At 42.9% G+C, this 21269-nt stretch overlaps 2 protein-coding genes across 2 annotated transcripts in view; one reads left to right on the plus strand and one right to left on the minus strand.

Moving 5' to 3' along the window:
- Positions 1 to 5917, minus strand: part of Kctd9 (potassium channel tetramerization domain containing 9) — a 29188-nt gene extending 23271 nt beyond the window's left edge. Inside the window, exon 1 of the mRNA XM_051195462.1 lies at positions 5758 to 5917. Within this exon, the coding sequence (XP_051051419.1) occupies positions 5758 to 5805 (48 nt within the window). The 5' untranslated portion in view covers positions 5806 to 5917. The remainder of the gene's footprint in view (positions 1 to 5757) is intronic.
- A 1228-nt stretch (positions 5918 to 7145) lies between these two features.
- The window catches only part of Cdca2 (cell division cycle associated 2), a 36889-nt gene continuing 22765 nt past the window's right edge, over positions 7146 to 21269 (plus strand). The window contains exons 1-7 of the mRNA XM_051195166.1: positions 7146 to 7209; positions 7304 to 7477; positions 9044 to 9195; positions 14549 to 14699; positions 15956 to 16137; positions 17818 to 17893; positions 21014 to 21222. Coding sequence (XP_051051123.1) covers positions 7146 to 7209; positions 7304 to 7477; positions 9044 to 9195; positions 14549 to 14699; positions 15956 to 16137; positions 17818 to 17893; positions 21014 to 21222 — 1008 coding nt within the window. The remainder of the gene's footprint in view (positions 7210 to 7303; positions 7478 to 9043; positions 9196 to 14548; positions 14700 to 15955; positions 16138 to 17817; positions 17894 to 21013; positions 21223 to 21269) is intronic.

Genomic DNA, 21269 nt, shown 5'->3' on the forward strand with positions numbered 1-21269 from the left:
TTCCATCAATTATGACAGTATTAAATAGTTGAAAGAATACAATCAAGAGGAAGATTGAGGATATAAGTACCCACAATGACTTCAAAAAACAATCTGCAATTACCTTATAAAACTGAACATTTGGGGGGAGATGGGGAAATAAGGGGGTGGAGAAAGACTTAACCAAAATCAAGAGTTTATAAAATAGCTGTATGGAAAAGTATGATCTTGCAACAAAAGTAAAAAGTATTATCACAGCGGAGAGTAAACAGGCACCATGAAGGAACAGGGAGTGGGGTACTCTGGACAAAGATTTAATGGGGACAGGGGAAGGCAGACAGGTTAGAGAAGAGAGGACCAGTGTGAAAGTTATGAAGAGGCCTGATAAAAACTTTTTTTGGGGGGAGGTATTTTTTTTTTAAGTCAGGGCTTCTCTGTGTATCTTTCGAAGCCTGTCCGGGAACTAGCTCTTGTAGACCAGGTTGGTCTCAGAGAGATCTGCCTGCCTCTGCCTGCCAAGTGCTGGGATTAAAAGTGTGCACCACCACCACCTGGCTCAAATCTACTAGTTTGTAAATTAAATAAAAATAAAAGTGTGTGTGTACATGAAATACCCTGCATGGGTGGACATGGGTCATTAAAAAAAATCTCAGTGTCAGGCATGGTATACCTACCTACTAGTTATCTGGGCCTCAGAGAGGCCACTGAGGTAACCAAAACAACCACAGGCTATTGCCATCACTCTTGGTTACCCACCATAATTAGATGGTAAGATTCTACTGTTGAAGATACCACTCATTTTAGATACAGAAGAGAAATCAACCTTGAATGACAGAGAAACATTCTCCCTACTGACCAGCTTATAAAGTGCCAAAAGGTGCTCTACAGGATACTGGAGGAAAAAAGACATCAACAGTTTTAATTTAGTGATGAATCCCACAATACAGACTTGCCTGGTAGGATGTGCTCTGGTGTAACTGTGATGTGACAGTTACAAGGGATCACTTTATGATCTGATTTGAGGCCTGCTCTGGAGGAGCTATTTCATGTCTTGTACTATAAACCTGGTCAAATGCTCATAGGCCTTGGAGAGGAATCTACTGTTCCTATGTTAAATTGTCAGGTGTCAATCTGAGTTATCAATATTTATATTTATACTCACAGATTAATGTTGCTCAACTTTGGTCAAGGAAGCTTCTTTTTGCAGCGGGTAACAGTTAATAGACTCAAAACTGATCAAAGTGCCAAGTGTGACCATGAGTACTCGGTTGTGGGTGAGTCATCTAAGTTGCCCCCACCCACATCTCAGGAAGCACCTAAGAACAGTGGGCAGAGAGAATGTGAGAGCGAGCAAATGAGGGGAGCACTGAGAAATGCTGACTTCCGGGCAGGACTGTGGCACACATCAATCAACTCACAGCAGCTACAGTTACCTGCAGAAGACCTGTCAAAATCCCAACATGAATGGGGAGAAGGCCCCCAGCGTGAGGCCTTGATGGGGCAGCTATCAGCAGTTGAGGCTGCTGAGGGAGGTAGAGTCACTTTCCTTGAGGATATGGTTGGTGATGGGATGGCCATACCCACGTGCATATGAACAACACTTACCAGACTCAGGGGGGCCACTTTTTAAAATATGTATCTAGAGGGAGGTTGTAAGTGCAGGTGTCTGTGGAAACCAGGGGCATTTGGTGCTTTGGAGCTGAAGTTACAGGTAGTTGTGAATTACCTGATGTGGGTGCTGGGATTCAAACTTCAGTCCTCTACAGGCAATAAGTACTCTGAACTCCTGGGACATCTCTCCAGAGAGGGAGAGGGGGGAGAGGGGACGAGTGAAGTGGGGAAGAATGGGAGGGGGGAAGGAGAGGTAGTTCTCACATCAAGCCCCAAAACCTGTAATGTAAGAATCACCAAGAACTGTGATAGAATTTTATATCCCAGCCTCACTCAGACCTATTGCGGTTGGAGGACAGCACTGTTTTTAAGTCTTCCCAGTGATTCTGTGCCTAAAGCACTCTCAGAGTGTTCTTTATGCTAGAGTACACATACAGTAGTATATGTGACACAGGTCTGTTGACAGGAGAATGGATAAACCGTGGTAGAATTTTTATATATGGACTCCACTAAAGCATTGAAAATGCAGATGTTATCACTAATAGAAATATTAAATGAAAAAGTTCAGAAAGACTAAGAAAGCAGCAAAGAGAAACAAAATAATGGCATGTAGTATATTCCATTCTGATGTACATCAATATCTTATATTGCAATTTTCTGCATACATCACCTACATTAAGAAACAAGCTGAAAGAATGACAAGTTCTTAGTCAGGTTCAGGTTCCAAGAGTCAGATTTTTTTTTTGCCTCTAACAATGCAGTGAGTTTCAGTCAGAATATATGACACCAATATCACATTTCTGACCTAATATCAAAGATGGAAGGGAAGCTCTCTCCTGGACTAAGACTGCAACTGTCAGTACAGAGCACAGCTACTGCCTTGTCTGCTGTAGCTGCAGCGTTTGTCGTGGAGGGTCACACTTGAAAGGTAGTTGGTAAGTGGTAGCTGAATGAATGAATGCTGCATACAAAAAGCCTGTGATTTGCCTATCTTGTTAGTGATGGCACTAATCCAGGGTTGCTCAGAACCACATTGTATTTAGATGTCTGAATCCTCATTTCATATTCCTAACACTACCCTTTACAGGGAATAAGTAAAGAGACCAAAGGTAATGGGGAGCATATGGAACAAAGATGAAAGGTGTAGATAGATACAGCTGGCCTTTCTGGAGCCCGTAGCAGGCCCCTCCTCTCCACAAGTCAAACAAGTCAGTGTTCGGAGAGTATAATCTTCTAAGCTCAACAGGAGGGCAGTTTTGGACTCGTAATTAAAGTATGTCCTACTGTCAGAAACATGTTTCTAAATGATGTGAGGATTTTTATTTAATCAGATGACAAACTGGCCAGCAGTTTGAAATTTGAAATATTTATCATTAAATTTAGTGGGATTCTGCTAAATATAAGATTGCCTCTAAACAATAAAGGTTTTTATTCTTTTTCTTGTGTGTTTGAATGTGTGTAAGTACGGGAGTGTTCAGGTATGTATGACCTGAGGTCAAAGGCTGATTTGAGGAGTCCTCATCTCATTCTCATTGAGGCAGGGTCTCTCAAATGATCCTTGAGTTTGCCACCATGGCCAGCCTAGCTAGACAGTTTCCTGCTGGGATCCCTCATCTTTGCCTTCAGGGGCTGGAATTCCTAGGGGAATCACACAATCTGCTTGTGCAGTGCTCTTAACCTCCAAGCCATTTCCCTAACCTGAAAGTTTTTAAAAACTAAGGCAAGGGGGGGGGGGACAAAAAAAAAAAACAAAAAACCGAAGATCATTTGCCTGCATGTACAGGAAAATACTTTTTTTAACATCTTAGTAATCAGAATGACCTCATCATACCTCTAGCTAATCGTTCAAAGAACAATATACCCTAAGGAAGAAGTTGACTGTTAATAACAGTTATTATGTAAAATTTCAAATAATATTCTGAGATCCTATTATTATTATTATTTTAACTTTACAGCTAATGCTATGAAAAGCAGTCAGCTTTGCCACTTTCTTAATGTTTACTGTACTTGCTGAATTAATACCAGATTTAATCTTCAGTTTCTCTGAAGTGATCTTTTTAAGTCACACGGCATAGTTGATGGCTAATTCAGTTAAAACTGAATGATATAAATCTCCACTGTACTTATAGGCTTCTACATATCATATGTCAAAAAGAACCAACTGGTGCTGGCTATCAACCTATTTCTATGTGTAGGCCTGTGTTCTGGAAGAAAACAAGACCTGTTTGACAAGTTCTGTGACTAAAGGCCCTCATGATTTTCCAGATTAGGAAGGCCAGATTTTAAAATTATTTTGCTTTAAATAAAAAACATAAGTAACATACATTCCTTCCTAAATCCCAAATTTCATTTTACTTGGGAGAAACCAGCTCTTTCATCAACCTTTAGGAGCACTTATCTTTACACAAATAGAAAATGCATGTTGCTATCCTCATGCATGGTGATGAAATCTGTGCCTTTCCACCTCACAGCCCATAGCCACAAAGCAAGCTGTCAGAGGGAAATCCATTCAAAGAAAAGATTGTTTTTATGACTAAGGGATTTAAAATAGAAACCAGGTAAGAAAGGAGACAATCGAAATAACATATTCTACTTTACAGACAGGAAACCAAACTATTTCAGAGCAGCACTTCATCTAGGACTATTTTAATGAGCATCCATGCCATGTTAACAACAACCCTGACTAAATATAGTTGCTAAGTATATGCTACATGTCCATCCATATATATATATGAAGGTAGTATTGTGATCTTGTTAAATAAGAGTCATTTCAATATTCTTCCATCAGCTAAAAGCAGAGGAAACAACTTTAGAACATACGTTCTCTAGCTTAGTAGACAGTAGGAGGCATAGTTTTTTTTTTTTAAAATATTAAATGTTAGTATTCTTCAGTTCAGTAACATCTATGAATGCACAATTATCTGAGATTCATTTTCCCCAGTCTTCTGAGATTTCAAGACTTTAAGTAAATAAGATTTAGATTGGAAACACACAATCAAACCCAAATTTTAAAACTTTTTAGAAGTTTAGAAAAATTTAAATGACATACAAAGAGCACTCACTCAATTTCTGGACAATAAAATTCAGTTGATTCAGAAGAGATAAGACTTGAGGTTCTTTAAGGACCTCTAACCGCTCGACTTCATGCCACACATAGACCAGCACTGGTGAACGTTCACATCAATACTGGATATACCAAGTCTCTCAGTAACCACATAGACTTTGTTCATGAAAGTCAGCCAACTACAGAGTTGGTTAAGGAAAAGTTAATGATCAGAACTCATAAGAGCCCTTGCGGCACATATTTCTGAAGCACTGGCAGAGCTTATGCCAATACTATTTTTGTATGAATAGCAAATTTTAAGAAAACAAAGTTGCAGAGCACAAACCTCACTGTGGTTCAGATTTCCAGAGTCTGTTTGTTCAAAACCTCAGAGAAGTTGAAAGTCCCTACTCCACCCCCGCCCATGCTCTTGAATAGCTTTGCTAAGTATATGTGCAGGAATTAAGAGTATTCTGGCCAGGTAATAGAGTGGGATCAATGTACCTTGAACTGAAACTTTAAAAGGCTTCACTACAGGCTTGCTTACGTGTGGGGCAGGCATCTAACCACACATTACTAGTCCGCCAGAAACAGCCCACATTTTCCAAAGAATAACTTTCAAGGGTGGGGCAAGAGGCTGCTGCAACATCGGAAAAATATTTAGCACCACGCCCTCCACGGAGGCCTAAACCCAGCTAAGGCTACTGTCAAATTAAGTCATTCTGGTCTGCTGTCACCGATCTCAAAGTGACACAAACAAGGCGACATAATAAAACGTGTACAAAAGTTTTGCACGGTGGCAGGGCAGGGGGCCCAGGGCACCTTAAAAGAAGAGGAAAGCATTCCAGACCAGGTATCCATTCTGAGGATGTCACTCAACTGTCCCCTGGAGTTTTCTTCCCCCGACCTGGCCAGGGTCACCCGCCTCGGTGATCTCTGCCTCCTCCCGGGGCAGAGCATTACTCAGCACCAGTAAGGACAGGAGGGTGCAGCGGGAAGGTGGGAGGGGACCTCGGCCCGCCGCTCAGGTGACAGCCGCGCCTCGGAGCTCCGGTGGCCGGGCTGCCGGGAACTGTCTGTCGGGGACAGCGGGATCCCCGGGTCGCGCCCCCGCTGCCGCTTACCTTGCCGTTCCTCGGACTGCCGTTCAAGAACAGCGTGACCCGCCGCATCGCGCCGCCCGCGCCGGGTCCTGAGGGAGCCGCCACCCTCGCCCCCGGCCCGCCGCCCGCCGCGCTCCGCGCCCGCGAGACCCCTCCCGCCTCCCACCCGGACTCTCCGCCCTTCGCCACCTTCCTGGTCGGCCCCACACTCCTCACGCACGCACTCTGAGTCCCACACCCCGGGGTTGGCCGATCCTCCTTCCCACCCCGCCCCTAGGCTCCTTAGCCTGCTAGCGGCCCTTCCCCCAACCGCGCCAAGACCGACACTGAGCAACGCCAATCAACACCCGGAGCCGGCCAGCATTCAGCCAATCTGAATTCTGCGGAGGGGTGGGCTCAGACCAACGCCAGTCGGCGGAGGGAGGAAAGAGAGGCTGAAGGCTGGTTGACGGAAAGGAGTATCAGCGAATCAGAGCAAAACCTACTGGCAAAGGGCGGCGCTAAGCGTTACGGAGCAGGCGCACGGTGGAGTGTAGGGAACTCATTTGCATAAAGAGACGCAATCTAAGGAAGAGGCGGGACGCTGAAGTCCCCTATACCAGTCAGCGCCTTGCTCTGCTTTAACCCCTCCTACTGTCCCACCCACTAAGGTAACGGCTGGTATCGGGATTGGCTAATGAGGTAGACTAGCCATCCTGCGGTTATGTCACGATTGGTCCAGTGATTCATTTTCGAAGTTTGCATCAGCCAATCCAAAGGTTAGAGGCAGGGTTATATGCTAACTGTGTATTGCTCCGCGGAACTCATAGCTAGTCCCCAGGACACCATTTTGCCGCAGGTTTGTCTCGCTTAGGGGGTCATTCAGGGCTGGCACTGGTTCTTCCGGGATACACGAAGGTCTCCGTGCGGCGTCCGAGAGCGCGACGATGAGGACTGGAGAGAGCAGGACGCGCGCTCACACGTAGGCTACGGCCCGGAGAGATCCCTCCGCGGGGGCGTGGCCGCAGTTTGAATTTGCTGGCGGGTAGTGAGGGTAGCCCGGGCGTGCAGTGGCCTGCAGGAGGCCGACCCGGCTCCTTTCGTTGGCTTCTGGTGCTTTCGGAAGTGGATCCTGCGCGACGCTGGTCGTCGACATCGTTGTCATCGTCTGTAGGAACGCGCAGGCCTTGGGCGGGAGGAGAGGTAGGTCTGTTACCAGGCTGGGATCAAAGGATGCAATGCCCCACCTAGTCGGTAAGGTCTGCTTTGTTTAGTCAATAACACCTCTTTAAGCAGAACGCCCCGAATTCTCTCCCAACATGTACCCCTAGTACAGATTTCGTTAGAGTTCCGTCGCATTTTTTTAAAACTTGTAATGGGATTATTTTTCACTTCTTATTCTTGTTTGTCTTTAACTTCCTCATGTCCAGATGGATACAATTTCACACGACAATCCGCTCTCAGAATCCAAGGAGCCTGTCGGTAATAATTGTGGTACGTTGGTGACTTGTTGCCCTCGTCAGATGGGAGGTTTGAGTGTTTGCCTTGATTGTGTTGGTTAGCCCTGCAATGTGCTGTCTGTTTTCAGGAAATGCCTCTTTTATCTTGGGAACCGGGAAGCCTGTGACGCCTCAGAAGTGTGTAGAAGACTCAACTCCTAATCTTTGCACCCCGGTTGCCTTTAAGTCACCTTTGGACTTCTCCACAGTAACCGTAGAGCAGTTGGGAATCACACCTGAAAGCTTTGTTAAGACCCCTTCAGGTATGAGAAGTTCTAGTATTGCATTTTTTTCAATTTTAAAAATAGCTATAGTGGGCCCCATTGTGCATGTCTATACTGACTGACTTTCTTGCTGTATGTATTTATACCGACCCGGCAGACTTGCTTGTTTCGGGAGACTTCTGTGCTCATCACAGCTCGCCATATAGAGCAGGGACCAAAGGGATCCTAAGGCTCCCAACATGACAGTGTACCTGTGCCCACCCTACACAACGCTGTATACGAAGAGGAAGTTGAAAGGCAGTTAAGAAAGGATAACACTGACAGGTTGTATGCCTCATTCAAAACCCAAGACAAAAAGTTGACCCAGAGGCTGTTTCTTCAACCTCAGGAATGGAGTTCACCTGTCAAATCTGACCGAGACAGATAAAGAAGTACAGTTCTTAGAGTAATAGAACAGTAACCATAGAGAAGAATAATGAGGCACTGAGGGAGCCGGTCCCACCATACTGTGTAAGGCGTGATTAGGCTAAGCCAGAGTGGCACTCTGACTCTCAGAGTTATTGCATAAGTGACTGCATTCTTTTTGGGGTGCTTTAGGGTGCATGAGCAAAATTCAGGATGATACACTGAAAGTTAAGCAACTTCTCTCAAGAGTAAAAGGATTACTCTGCAAAACTAAGCAGAATACAGGAGTCTCACCAGCCCTGCCCACATAGGGGCTGTCTTCCAAGAGCTCTAGTAAACTTTTAGCACTGAAGATCATAATGCCTACAGATACTGACCTTTGTGATGCATACATACCAGCGATTGTGCTTCGTTTATAAATTAGCCACAGTAATAGAGATGTGGCCTACTGGTCTGTGAGTAGGCTCTCGGAAACATGCCCTAATTGAGCTAGTTGGATAAGAATCAAGCTTGACCACCATGAAGTAGTCTTTCCCTGCTTAGATATCTACAGTCATTTAAGCATTTCTAGCTGAGTTGCCAGTGCGGCATTGCTCCTGTGGCTGGGGTTAGCCACAGTAAAGTACTGTCTACTCCTGCAAACCTCAACTATCTTATAGCCCAGATAGCCAGTGAGTGGCCTTACATATGTGACATGTACAGCACAGGTGCTACATTCAGAAGGCTCATGTATGTCCTGGGCCAGATGTTGGACATTAGATTTTGTGCTGCTTGGCATGTTGTTTTAATATGTGAATTACTTTCAACTGGCTGTTTGCAATATTTTCAGTTTGGATGACCACAGTAGATGAAACCATAGTGCACTATAGTATAGGTGCATGGCTTATGTTATAAACAAGGAGATATTTCTTAGCATCAAATTGTTACCCCTGCCCTCTCAGTGTAGTGGGGATATAGAACACAAATGAAAACTAATAAGAGTATTCATGGTATTCTGTACTAAGTGCTGATCTAGAATCACATGAATTGAATCAGTAGTCAAGTACAAGGCTCCATATGAGCTATTTTGCTGGTAATTCTTTAGTTTCCTGTAACATATATTTACTGTTTTCTCCCTCGTGGTAGCCCATCACTAGCCTAGGACACGATTACTGAGCATTGCAGTTTTTCATTCTGATTTGTGAGGGCATTTTGTTGCAGGAAAGTCATCTTCCCTTAAGAAGACCAGGCGGCGTTCTACAGTCGGTGTCCGGGGCTCTCCAGAAACAAATTGCCTGATCCGTTTCATTGCTCAACAGAGAAGCCTAAAGAATGCGACAAGATCTCCATTGGCACAAAATTCCCCCTTTCAGGTATATTTCTTGCTGAATGCTCATGAATTTTGTGAAGGAAATGTTTCACTCTATTTCTATTCGAGGGCTCTGCTTTCTGGCACTTCTCTGGTTGGATCTTGGGGTGGGGTGGGGGTCGGACTGCTTTCTGTGTCTTGTAGAATACAGGAGTCTCTTCAATACAGCGATTATGAGGTAACATGTGCTAATACCCAGCATGTGTATGGTAAGATTTAATGGATCTTTGACTTTATGGAGGGGCTTTTATTTTGTAAGATTTCATAGACTGAGGAAAGCTCCCCTCCCATAGTGTTTTTCTTCCTGTGACTTCTCTATATTTCTAGTGTTTTCATAACTGCTGGTTGGGCAGGGAAGGAAAAAAGGAACAAATGGCTTATCATCTGGTATATTTAGCTCTTTGTTTTTCAGATTTTTTTGTCAAGTTAATGCATGCCCCACAAGGTCAAATAGTTGAAGGCTTGTTATGAAAGATATAAGTCCCACTTAGGACTCTGCAAAGGGGAGCCATTATGATGTTGGCTCTTACTCTAGAATAATTCACTTCTGTTACTTTCACTGTTCTTCTGCTTTGCAACATGGTCTATGCAGGAAAAAATTTCTTGCTCATGTAATAAAACAGAACCTTGGGGTTTTCCTGAGTCACTTTTGGAAGGTTGATGAAGTCAACTATTTTTCTAATTTTACTAAATGTTATTTGCCTTTCCCCCCTAATGTGTTGATATTTATACCCATGACACAAAACTAGTGATGAGTGGGATTACTGGCCTGTTAGCAGGGTATCACACTGTCATATTAGCACTTACTGGGCAGTCACAGGAAATAATATAATATTAGTTTCATTAAATATCTTTGAAGCATTAATAATGATTAACTTTACTACATCCCATTTCTCAAATATTATATGTAATGAAGTAGGAAGTTTGCACCAAGCACTTGGGAAGCTTCTAGAAATGTGTGTGATTGAATTGTGTGGCCCGACCTGGCTATTTTTTCATAGAACATCATTTTCATGTGATGGATCAACTGAATGTCACGAATAGGCAGTGAATCTACCACAGAAACTGAACCCTGTCTTACAAATAAGAAGGCTTGTATTTTAAGAGGAAATTAAGATTTTAGAAAATATGTACCTGTGACTTGACAACTTCCTGACTGATCAGTGGGTATAGCATAAAATACTTTGATATTGCCCTTTTTTAACAAACCACTTTTTGGAAAGTGTGGATAGTACAAAAAAAAAAAAAACAAAAAAAACCAGTATTTTCCAAATGATCAGTGCATGCAGTTACAAAACCTCTTATAGGTAAGAGATGTCTCACATTGCAGGGTAGGCTGATAGATTCGTTTTTCTGTATGTGGGTCTAAGTGTGTGTGTGTGTGTGTGTGTGTAATATATCTATCCCAGGGGTTGACAATCAGGTGCCTTCTTTAATTGCAATATACCTTATTTTTTGAGATAGTCTCTTTACTGAGCCTGAAGTCTTCCAACTTGGCTATACAGGCTGGCCAGCCAGTCTCTGAGATATGCCTATCTCTGTGTAATCTGCCAACACAGGGGTTACAGACATGTATCATCATGCCTGGCTTTTCCATGGCCTCTGGGGATCCGAACTCAGGTCCTCATGCTTGTGTTGCAAGCTCTTTGCTCTTTGAACCAGCTCCTGAATCTAGAGATTTTATTTGAAAAATAAGATGCACATGTGTGCGGTGCCCACAAAGGTCAGAAAAGGGCATCAGTTCACCTGGCACTGGAGTTCCAGGGTTGTGATCTCTGCCCTGTGAGTACTAGGAATATTCTGTTGCTGTTTACTTCTATATTTTGTGTTCACTTCCCACAGTGGACAGTGAAAAATTAGCCCTCTTTCTTACAGCTTCCCAGTAGCTTGGCTTTGTTAGCATTCACATGATAGCTTTATTATGGTCCTGTATGCTAGTCTCTTTTTTCAATTTCTTTGGGTCTCCAGATCACGGTGTTCTCATTCTGTGTATTAGTTACTTTTTTTTTTTTTGTTGCTATGATTTCAGAGGGAGAGTCCATAATGGGAGCATTGCAGCTCTTTGTCTGTCTGCTTGTTTTTTGAAGCAGGGTTATCTGTTGCCCTGGCTATCCTGGAACTCTATAGACCTCAGACTCACAGAGATCCACCTGCCTCTGCTTCCCCGAGTACTGGGATTAAAGGTGTGTACCATCACTGTCTAGTGAGAGACCATACCTTTATTCACATGTAGAAGATGGAGAAGGCATGCTTGAACCCGGGGAAGGCTTTATAAGCTCTCAAGAAAGCCACTTCCTCCTGCAAGGCTGTACCTCCTAAAGGTTCCGTAACTTCCCAAACAGTGGCACCCACTGGGTACCAAATTCAAATGCCCGAGCCTATGGGGAAGATTTCTTATTTAAACCACCACATTCCTTTTCTGTGCCCCATCTCTACCAAACTACTTCTACCTGTGCTCTCTGACTTACTCCATTGCCATCCTTTCCTTTCAGTGGGCCACTAAGACAGTCTCAACATGGGTCAGGCTTGTTTGGAACTCAATCCTCCTGCCTCAACTCCAATGGCTGTGATTACAGGCATGTGCTACCCTGCCCTGCTCCCTGCCATCCTCTTGCTGTTGGCAGCCACTTTTAAACTCTTGGGCTTTCAGTGGCTGTGGCTGTGTTTAATACATTGAGATACTTTCTCATTGGGTTAAAGGACTACATGTTGGCCCAGTTTCTTTCCTGTGTCACTGGTTATTTCTGTTTTATTTGCTGATTCCTCCCAGTTTTTCCCTCAGAAGTGTCTGTGTGCCTAGATCTCTACTGTTTGCTTTGAGCATCACCTGCGTGCTGATGACTCTGAAATGTCTGCAGCTGAGATCCTAGAGCTCTAGACCTAGATACCAGCTGCCTGTGTAGTCACTCTGTGTGTCCAGAGAAGGGTTCAGAGCATACCCCTGCCAAAGTCGTTATTGTCCCATTGCTGTCACAAAACACGCGAGAGAAGCTGCTTAAGAAATGAAGAGGTTATTCTGATTCACAGTTTGAGTGTACAGTCCATCAGGGTGAGAATGACATGGTGGAGGTCACATTGGATCCATAGTCAGGAAACAACGATGAATGCTAGTGTTCCTCTCCTTTTCCCTGCATTAAGTCTCATGCCCAATGGGATGGTACAATCCATATTCAAGTCCAGCCTTCCTCCGCCTTGGAAATGTCCTCACAGACACACTCAGTCTCCTCTGTGGTTCTAATCCTGGCAAGTTGACTGTCAGGATTAGCCATCAACTAGCTAAAGCTGAGTGGTAGATTTGTATTTCTCAGCACCTTATCCAGCCCACTCAGGCCAAAAGCCTCTTAGTCATCCTTGATCCTTTCTTCCTTAGCGTGCCCATCCAACTCCTTTAGACTGCATTTCAAAGGCCTATCTGAATTCTCATCCTTCCTGCCAGGATCTTCAGCTGGTTTCCTTTTTTCCTTTTCTCCGGTCCACCCACTATTACACAGACCAAAAAGGTGTTTTAGGATGAATCACATCATTGCCTCTGCTTTAAACTTCCCATGTTTGCTGTTTGAAGTTACTTTTTTGAAGTCTCTTTGTTCTGCTGGTCTGAGCCCTGTCTACTTGTGGCCTCCCTCATCCCTGCCTTCCTCCAGGCTTGCTTTCTTCTGATTGTTCCTGAGGGCTTCTGCTCTTGTTTATCTGTACGCCTGTTCCCTTAGTGGTTTCAATTCAAATGCCACTTCAGATCTTTCTTCCCTAAGTAGGCAAAGCAACATATTGGTGCTTTCTCCATGACATCTTAGTGATTTCTTAAACCTCATTCTACATCCACACTCCAGCCCACAGGCTGGGAACAGTTTCTGTACATGGAAAGAATGTAACTTACCAACACTAACACAATTGATGAGACAAAAGCATGACAAAAGTTTTCATTACTTTGTTCACAAACATTGTTCTCTTCCTTTATCGGGAAATAGGTTTAATTAGGGAAACTTAGCTTAATCATTCCCAAGTGCTCTGAGTTCCTGGGATAGTAAACCAGCCCTGTTATATTCAAACAAGTTCACAGAAATGCATATTCAAGGTAATTTGTGTGCCTTTAAGATAATCTTTGTCACATAGATGAGTTGCCCACAAGCTTGTTGGGAATATTATGTGATGTTTATGTCATAAAGGTTTACATCATCAAGTACATTTCAGTTTAAAATGTTCTTCTATTATGTAGTAGGCAGTTTGTCTTATGACTCTGCTTAACTGGGCATAGAGTCAAATATAAGAGCAGATCACCAATCATGACTTCAGGATTTTAACAGCTTTTTCTCCGTATGATATCGTAAAGGGAGGTGGGCTTTTTTCCCCTACTTTCCTTTGCCTATTGGTTAGAATGTTAAAATTGCCACAGGTTCTTTATTAAGAGGAGTGTTAGTAGCCCGAGAATAAAGAAAATCAGCCTGGATAAAGTGCTTAATTAGTAGTTTAGTTTTTATATGAACAGAACTTTATAATTTTACATAATTGTCTTCATCTAGTCTTTATCTAGTAGTATAAGGATAGGGTTTCTAAGATTGGGCTTGTGCATCTGTGTTTGTGTCTAAAGTGCTTTCAACCCTAAGGAAGTAAGTGTGCTCTAAATCTTACAAAGTTAGGAAATTAGCCAGGAAGAGACAAGGGTGATGTGAAAAGTGTGTTCTGGAAGTAGAAGGGTCGTCCTTGTTTTGTCTGGGTCTCCCAGGGTGGAGGTAATCTCTGTGCTGGGAAGAGTGGGCTTATAAAGCTGATCACCTCATTGGATGCTCTGAGTGCAACCTTTGTCAGCGTTTCAGATAGGAGGCTGCCTCTGCCTCTTCCATCCTTGTTCTCAGCTCTGAGGTTGGCTTCATAAACACTATTGTTCTGAGCTGCTTTCTCTTCCCTTGCATACTGTTTGGTTGACACTGTCTTAGTGATGGCTGCCAAGGTTGTTCTTAAATCCCTTAGAACCCTTTTCAGAGTGGTTTATAACCACTCCCTTCCCCCCACAATAATAATAATAATGGTAATGATAATAAGTAGGGATGTATTTGGTGGGGGAGCCTCTATAAAAACACTTGCTGCCCATTTTAAGTTTCTGTTAGCCTGGCTCAGTAGCTGCCAGCATAATATTGGGTATCCGTCTGGGTGACCACTTAGCTATTCTTCTTTTGCTCAGATTTTAAAAAAACAGGAGCAGAGGAGCACTAAGATGGCCACAGCACACAAATATTCAGACAGAAAATGTGTGATTCTGAGGAACACTAATTTGTCTTCATAAGCCTTCCTGTGCTTCACTTTGGAGCCCAGCTAAGAAGCCTTTTAGTTTATGATGATCCTGTGCTTTCTACATTTCACAGGGCAGCCCAGGACTCTGTCGACATGCCAGTGCATTAAAAGAGCGAATGGCTGCTTTCCGGTCAGCTTTTCACTCCGTAAAGGAAACTGAGAGGATAACTGGTGGCCCCGCAGCCTTAAAGGCAGATGGACAGTCTAAGACACCAAGTCTGAGTGAGTAGAAGGGGTTGGCCAAGGTTGACTTTTGTGTATAAAGATAGCTTCTGCTACAAGAAAAGATGCAGTTTTTCCAGAGCGTGGTTGTATCTTTAAATGGAGACTAATAGCTAAAATGCAGGATTTACATAGAAATCTGGATTTCTGGTTTTAGGGGTCTTTTTGTTTGTTTGTTTGTTTATTTTTTTGTCTTATTTTGCTGATACTAAGGCTCATACCTAGGGACTCAAGTGTATTAGACAAGTACTTTACAACCAAGTTCCACCCAGGTCCTGTGATTTCTGTTGAAGACTTTATTTCCATAGTTACACTTGTGACTCTTATAGGGCCAATATCAAATAGCCCATGTCAGGCTTCAAATAGGGCTTTTGGCAAACTTAGGTTTGTGTTGATTTTTATAGACTTATTGTTAAACTTTGCAAAAATCGTTTGTGAAAGGCAGATGTCCAGCCCTGACGTTAACCACAAATCTGTCCAGTGTAATCAATGCCTTGTTAGTCTGCTGTATTCTTCACTGTGTCCATGTAATTAATTTGGTTAATTTTTAATAAGTTCTGGCTTTCAGTCACAAAGTACTTTAAACGGCAGAATTTGACAAAATATTGGCTTTCTTGCAGTCCTGTTTTTCTGGCACTTTATAATCTAATTACTTAACAGAGTCCATCCATTCCACAGGACAGGATCCCTTCAGATGTCCTAATTTGTAGTTTGTAACTTTCCAGAGGTTTGTTACTTTGGCTTGTGTGCCATGGGCTGGATAATGTAGCAGCTGCTGACCGTACACTGGAGCATAGCTGCCCGGTACATAAGGCCAGGTGCCTGGTCAGTCCCATTGTGGACCTGAAGCCCTAGAGGACTCTTGGTGGAGAGACCCTGGTCTTCAGGCCACAAAGCTGGTTTTGAGGGCACTTGAAGAGAACACATCACCAAGGAGCTGCACCAGCAGCCAGAATAAAGATGGACATATAAAAGCAACATTGCTTTTCTCTCAGCCCTGTCTGGGTCTCACTGTGCAGCCCTGCCTGCTCTCACAATTGCTTTATAGACCAGGCTGACCTTGAACTTTCTGGTCTCTACTCTTAGCCTTATGCCAGCACTGCATGTGTGGGCCACCACACCCGCCTTCAGTTTCCCTTTTTGAGTGAAAGAGGGTAGATTTTTGTTTTCATTAATAGATTATGTTTTTAAATGATAAATGTAAAAGAAAATATCCCCATGTTATTTTGTCTCTAATTTTCTTTTTGTGCATATAGCAAAAAAAGAAGGTCTTGTTGAATACCAGCAGTCTGGGTTCCCTCTAAACTCTTCAAAACGGCGGAGAATATCCTCCCAGAGCAGCCCTGATGACCTGAGCAGCATCAAAGGGAAACTGGTGCATGGACAGGTGCTCGCCGAGCGGGCCTGTGCTGTGGGCACCCCTGCAGATCTTGTTGAGGTGATTGTGCTTTTCACACAGAAACGGACCAGTTTAAAGACTGTCATGGCCCGAGATTAGTTCCTAGTTCCATTGTATTGTTGCTGTGGTTCTTAAAAGTGTGTATGTGTGTGCTTGTGTGTTTCCTGTGTGTGTGTGTGTGTGACTTTTGTTGTATCTATTGCGTTCGAAGCTGATTGGGAAGATGGGTCACTTTTGACTACTTGTATGAGAAGATAAAGCCCTGAGGGTCATCACGAGGTGTTCTACATAGTGATGGCTCGACTATAAGTCTCAGGTGTGCCCTGAGATGGCTTTTTTTGTCTATCCAGGGAGCACAAGTCCCTGAGCAGGTTATTTAGTTATTACCTGGAGTGTTAGTTGCTAAAACTGGGAGTGTCTGTCCAGGTCTATCCACCCTTGCCTACCTAGTCTGTCATAATACTGCCTGGGAAGCAGGCTCTTCTTGAAGTTCATCTTTACTTCTCTACTCGTTTCCAGTAGTGTTGGGAATTTTTGTGGATTGTGACAACCTAATATCTGTCAAGATTCTGGAAAAAACAGAAACTATCTGAATTTTCCTAAAGTAGGACAGAGAATGCTAATGAGTTGGGCAACTTGTCCAGCTATGGGTGCAAAGCCAGATGCATGACTTTCTTCTTCTCCTCGGTGTCTTCATTCTGTGATCAGAGGGTTTGCTCTCATTCCTGAGAGGAGGCACTTGACACTATCACAACTGCAACTAAATTTTAATTTTATTGTTTGAGAGATGAAGAAAGGGTTCGGTGCACATATGGAGGTCAGAGGTTCAACTCTCAGGAGTTAGTTGTTCTCTACTTTGGGCTCTGGGGACTGAATTTGGTCATCTGGCTTGCAGAACAAGTGTTTGCCTGCTGAGCCATCTTGTCAACCAAACAGATGAAATTTAGTCTGTGTCATCTCTGCCACTTAGATCCAGTTTATGTCTGACCTAGTGAAATGTTTGCCAGTCACTAGAGACTCCTTACTTTCGGTGAGTTACGTGGAGTGCATGTAGAGGTCAGAGGAGAGTTATGTGTGTACTCTCCTTCTACCATGTAGGTGCTAAGGACTGGACCCAGGTTGTCAGGTTGGTAGTAGGTACCTTCTCTAAGCAGACTAGCCCACACTAATTCTTTGTGATAGCAGGGGAGAAAAAGGACAGTCATAGTACAATGATCTCAAAACACCTCTACAATCCCTGTAACACAAGAACCACTTGTAGTGTAGACTGGCTTATGGTTCCAGTTTCCTCTGCTTTATTCAAGGTAATATAAAACGATCATTTGGCAGAAGCAAATAGTTGTTGTTTCTTTCCAGAACTTTGATTCATTGGACATAAATCACAAAGGAGAAATGATTTTTGAATTAATGTGGCTATGCTTTGGAGAATTTCCTCTCCAGAGGGTAGCAAATAGCACAGCTCTCTAGGCTTCAATAGGCAATAAAAATGAATTGCATAAGCTTTTCTTCAGGGTTAAACATAGTTTTGTGGAGCGTTCAGGATGCAGGTGGGATGAGTATTCTGTGGTTAGTTCCCTTGTATACTTTGCCCTTGCTGGCTAGAGACCAACTGAACAACAGGTCATCCACAGTGTTTATTGGAATCTCCATAAAGTTGTTATAAGCAGTACTGTTAGTAATAACATATTGTGCTTTTTATTCTTTCATATTTTCTCCCAGAAGTCATCTGACATTGGTCCAGTCCAGCCTGGCTATGTAGTTGCTCCCTGTCCAGAGCTCAAGGAGGCATCACATGGTAAGTATATATTTTTCTTAATGCAAATGTACATTGTCCCATTCATAGACATTTGTGATGAGTGTGTATATAAGATGAAATGAGTGAAAGCAGTATTTGGGATCACTGTGCTATGACCGTCTTTTTTTTTTTTTTTTTTTTTTTTTTTTTTTTTTTCCCCGTTATCACAAAGAATTAGGGTGGGCTAGATGGCTTAAAGAAGGTGTCTACTTCCAACCTAACAACCTGGTTTCAATCTCTAGAAGCTACAAGGTAGGAGGAGAGAACTCAAAAACTCTCCTCTGACCTCCACATGAGCTTCATTTCACACTTGTACCCTTATAACTAACATACAGACGCACAATAAATCAGTAAATGATTTTTTTTTCATTTTTAAAGGAAAATTATTGATGTACTTCCAAACTGGTGGCATAGTAGTATACTAACAAAATAATATATATTACTATAATAATGGTATAAGGATAGGGCCCGAAGTGCATGGTGGTAGATGCCTGTAATTCCTGTATTCAGAACGCTGAAGCAGAATTAGGAGTTCCAGGCTAGCTTGGGAAACAGCAAGATCCTGTTTTAGTAGGGAGGGAATAAGAAGGTCTATATATTTTGTTAGAAATACACTATGGATGGTTTTGTTTTGTTTTTTGAGACAAAGTCTTGTTTAGCCCAGACTGACTTCCAGCTCACGTTAGCCACTGATAACCTTGAACTCCTACTAATGTTCCTACCTAGTATTGTGACAACAGGTATGGGGACCACTCTGCTTTAGCCCATTAAGGTTTCAAGTAACTATTGATAAGGCTTGACATCTATTTTGCTGCCTTTTGGTTTATTTGACTCTTTTTTTTTTTTTTTTTTTTTTTTTTTTGGCTAAGAATTCTGTTTTAAGGCGGGCAGTGGCAGTGGTGATGTACACCTTTAATGCCAGCACTCAGGAGGCAGAGGCAGGTGGATCTTTGTAAGTTCAAGTCCACCCTGGTCTACAAAATGAGTTTCAGGACAGCCAGAGCTATACCCTGTCTCAGAAAAAAAGAAAAACAGAATTCTGTTTTAATTGCTATCTTTTAGCTGTACCTCATTCTCTCTTCTTCTTGTGCTCTGGGATTCCAGTACACATTCTTGCCAGTCATTTGGGTGGTCCTATGTACAGCCGATGTTCATGAAATACAAGTTCATTCACCCTGTGGCTTGATGTCTTCCCTTCCTTCCCAGGACTTTGGTAGCCCTTTGCACTTTTTGATGACATACACATTTACTTGGCTATGACTCCATGCACATTACCATTTTTGCTTTAAACCTTGCTTTAAACCATCAGATGTTTCCTGTAATTTAAGAGGAAAATGTACTCCTATTTCTGGTCCGTTTGTGCTCTCAATTTTTTGTTGTTGTTTTGTTTGTTTATCCTCTTAACAATCTAAATTTTCATCTGGAGTGTTCTTTCAACTTCACCCTTTTTTGTTGTGAATATATGCTCCGGCTTTTAATTTTCATACTCAGGTGGATGGGTGGTTTTCTGCCTGCATAGATAAGATACAAGGACAGATTGTATGTTTGTTACCTAGGTAAAATAAGGTACCTTCTTGGCAGATCTGCTTTGTTCTCATGAGACGTTGTGTTGTTTACGTGATGCAGCGCTCTGTATTCCATCTGAAGTGGGACCATCCTAGCACCCCACTAAAACCTACCTGGAAGTGCTGGGATGAACAGGGAAAGAAGGAGTGCTGTGAGCAGTGGGGATTTTGTCAGTGTAGTCCAGTATTTCATGCTGATTACTTGATGAACCTGCCCAGGGGTCAGATGGGCTAGAAAGCTTTGTTAGGGCTGAGGAGATGACTCAGCCATAAAGAGCACCTGCTGATCTCAGTGCCTCCTCACACTTGAGCTTCAGGAGATTGGCATTCCTGGGCTTCGTAGACACTTGCATGTGCATGCTCTTGTACACATACAGACACAAATTAAACTTAATATTTGTTTCTTTGTTTGTTTGTTTTAGAGGAGGCTGTCTAATGTACCTGCTGTCTGTCTCCCTGGCCTTCCTGACTTCCTGCATCTTGATCCTCTGCACTGTTCCTTAGTCACTTTCCATGACATCTCTCCTTAGCAATCATGCTTTTAAAAACCTACCTTCCTTTGCTACTGTTCTTCATTTAAATCAGTGGTTCTCAACATGTAGGTCAACAACCCTTTTGCAAAGCTCTACCTCCAAAAATATTTACGTTATGGTTAATAGTAGCAGAATTACAGTTATAAAGTAGCAGCAAAAATAATTTTATGGTTGGGTATCACCACAACATGAGGAACTGTGTTAAAGGGTCACAGCATTAGGAAGGTTGAGAACCACTGATTTAGATGGTTATAATGTGTTATGTGTTACATATAGCACAAATGCTGTCTTAGTTTGTGTGTCATACAGTGTTCTTTTCTTTTTAGTCAGATTGCCTCTACATCACTGAGTAGAATCCCGATTTAACTGGACTCCCTGCATTGGTCAGGGCAGCTTCTGTTTGGGTTGATAATATTTCTCATCATTTCTCCTCTTCTGCTATGTTTACATATTGAAATGCCTCCATCTCCAGTAGTAAAATGGCTCATTATCAGGGTTTGGCTAGGATTAGTTTTATGTTGCAAGTAATAGGTGTGTTATGAAAAAGTACATTAGTATTCCAAGGCTCATTTCTGATGTTTCCCCACCCTCTGACGCAGATTTCTGTAGGATCCAAACCATCTATCTTTGTCTGTGATAGATGTGTACTAAAATGTATGGCCAGTGCTACTTCTCTGTTTTCTATTCATGTCCAAATGAAGTCTCTAGTGTTTCCTCGCTGATCAGGGAGTGTTAGGATTGAATTCTTTTTTATCTTATGTTTCTAGGGATTGAATTTAGTGTATGCTAGATAGGCACTCCACCACGGAGCTATACTGTTAGCACCTGGTTTGTGCAACAGGGTCTCACTGTATAACCTTGGCTGCCCGCCTTAAATTCTCCATCCTTCTGCCTCCACCTCATGAGCACCAGGCTTACTGACTGAGTTTCTAAATACCCCATTACAATCTTTGCAAGTGTGGTCAGTGTCTTGTGCTAGAAGAAGCAGATTTGGATGCTGTCCTCTCATTTTCCCCTTGAAGGACCAGGAGTTGCTGACTGTGTAGAGAGCACACAATCAGCTGTTGCTGTTTCACTTGACACACCTGCAGCACAAGTGAGTGCAGACACAGCTCCTGCCACCAGGTCACCAGTGGCTCCTGTGTGCGGGAGCAGCAGCCCTCCCGCTAAGACCTTTGTGCTTCGTTCTGTGTTGAAGAAACCTGGTAAGCTGTTTGGAGAGAATGGAAAGGTAAGTGTTACGTTTCCTAAAGCAAAGGAGTGCCAGGTCATTTTCTT

The sequence above is a fragment of the Phodopus roborovskii genome, unplaced genomic scaffold (assembly GCF_943737965.1).
Source record: "Phodopus roborovskii unplaced genomic scaffold, PHOROB, whole genome shotgun sequence".
NCBI classification, from domain to species: Eukaryota; Metazoa; Chordata; class Mammalia; order Rodentia; family Cricetidae; genus Phodopus; species Phodopus roborovskii.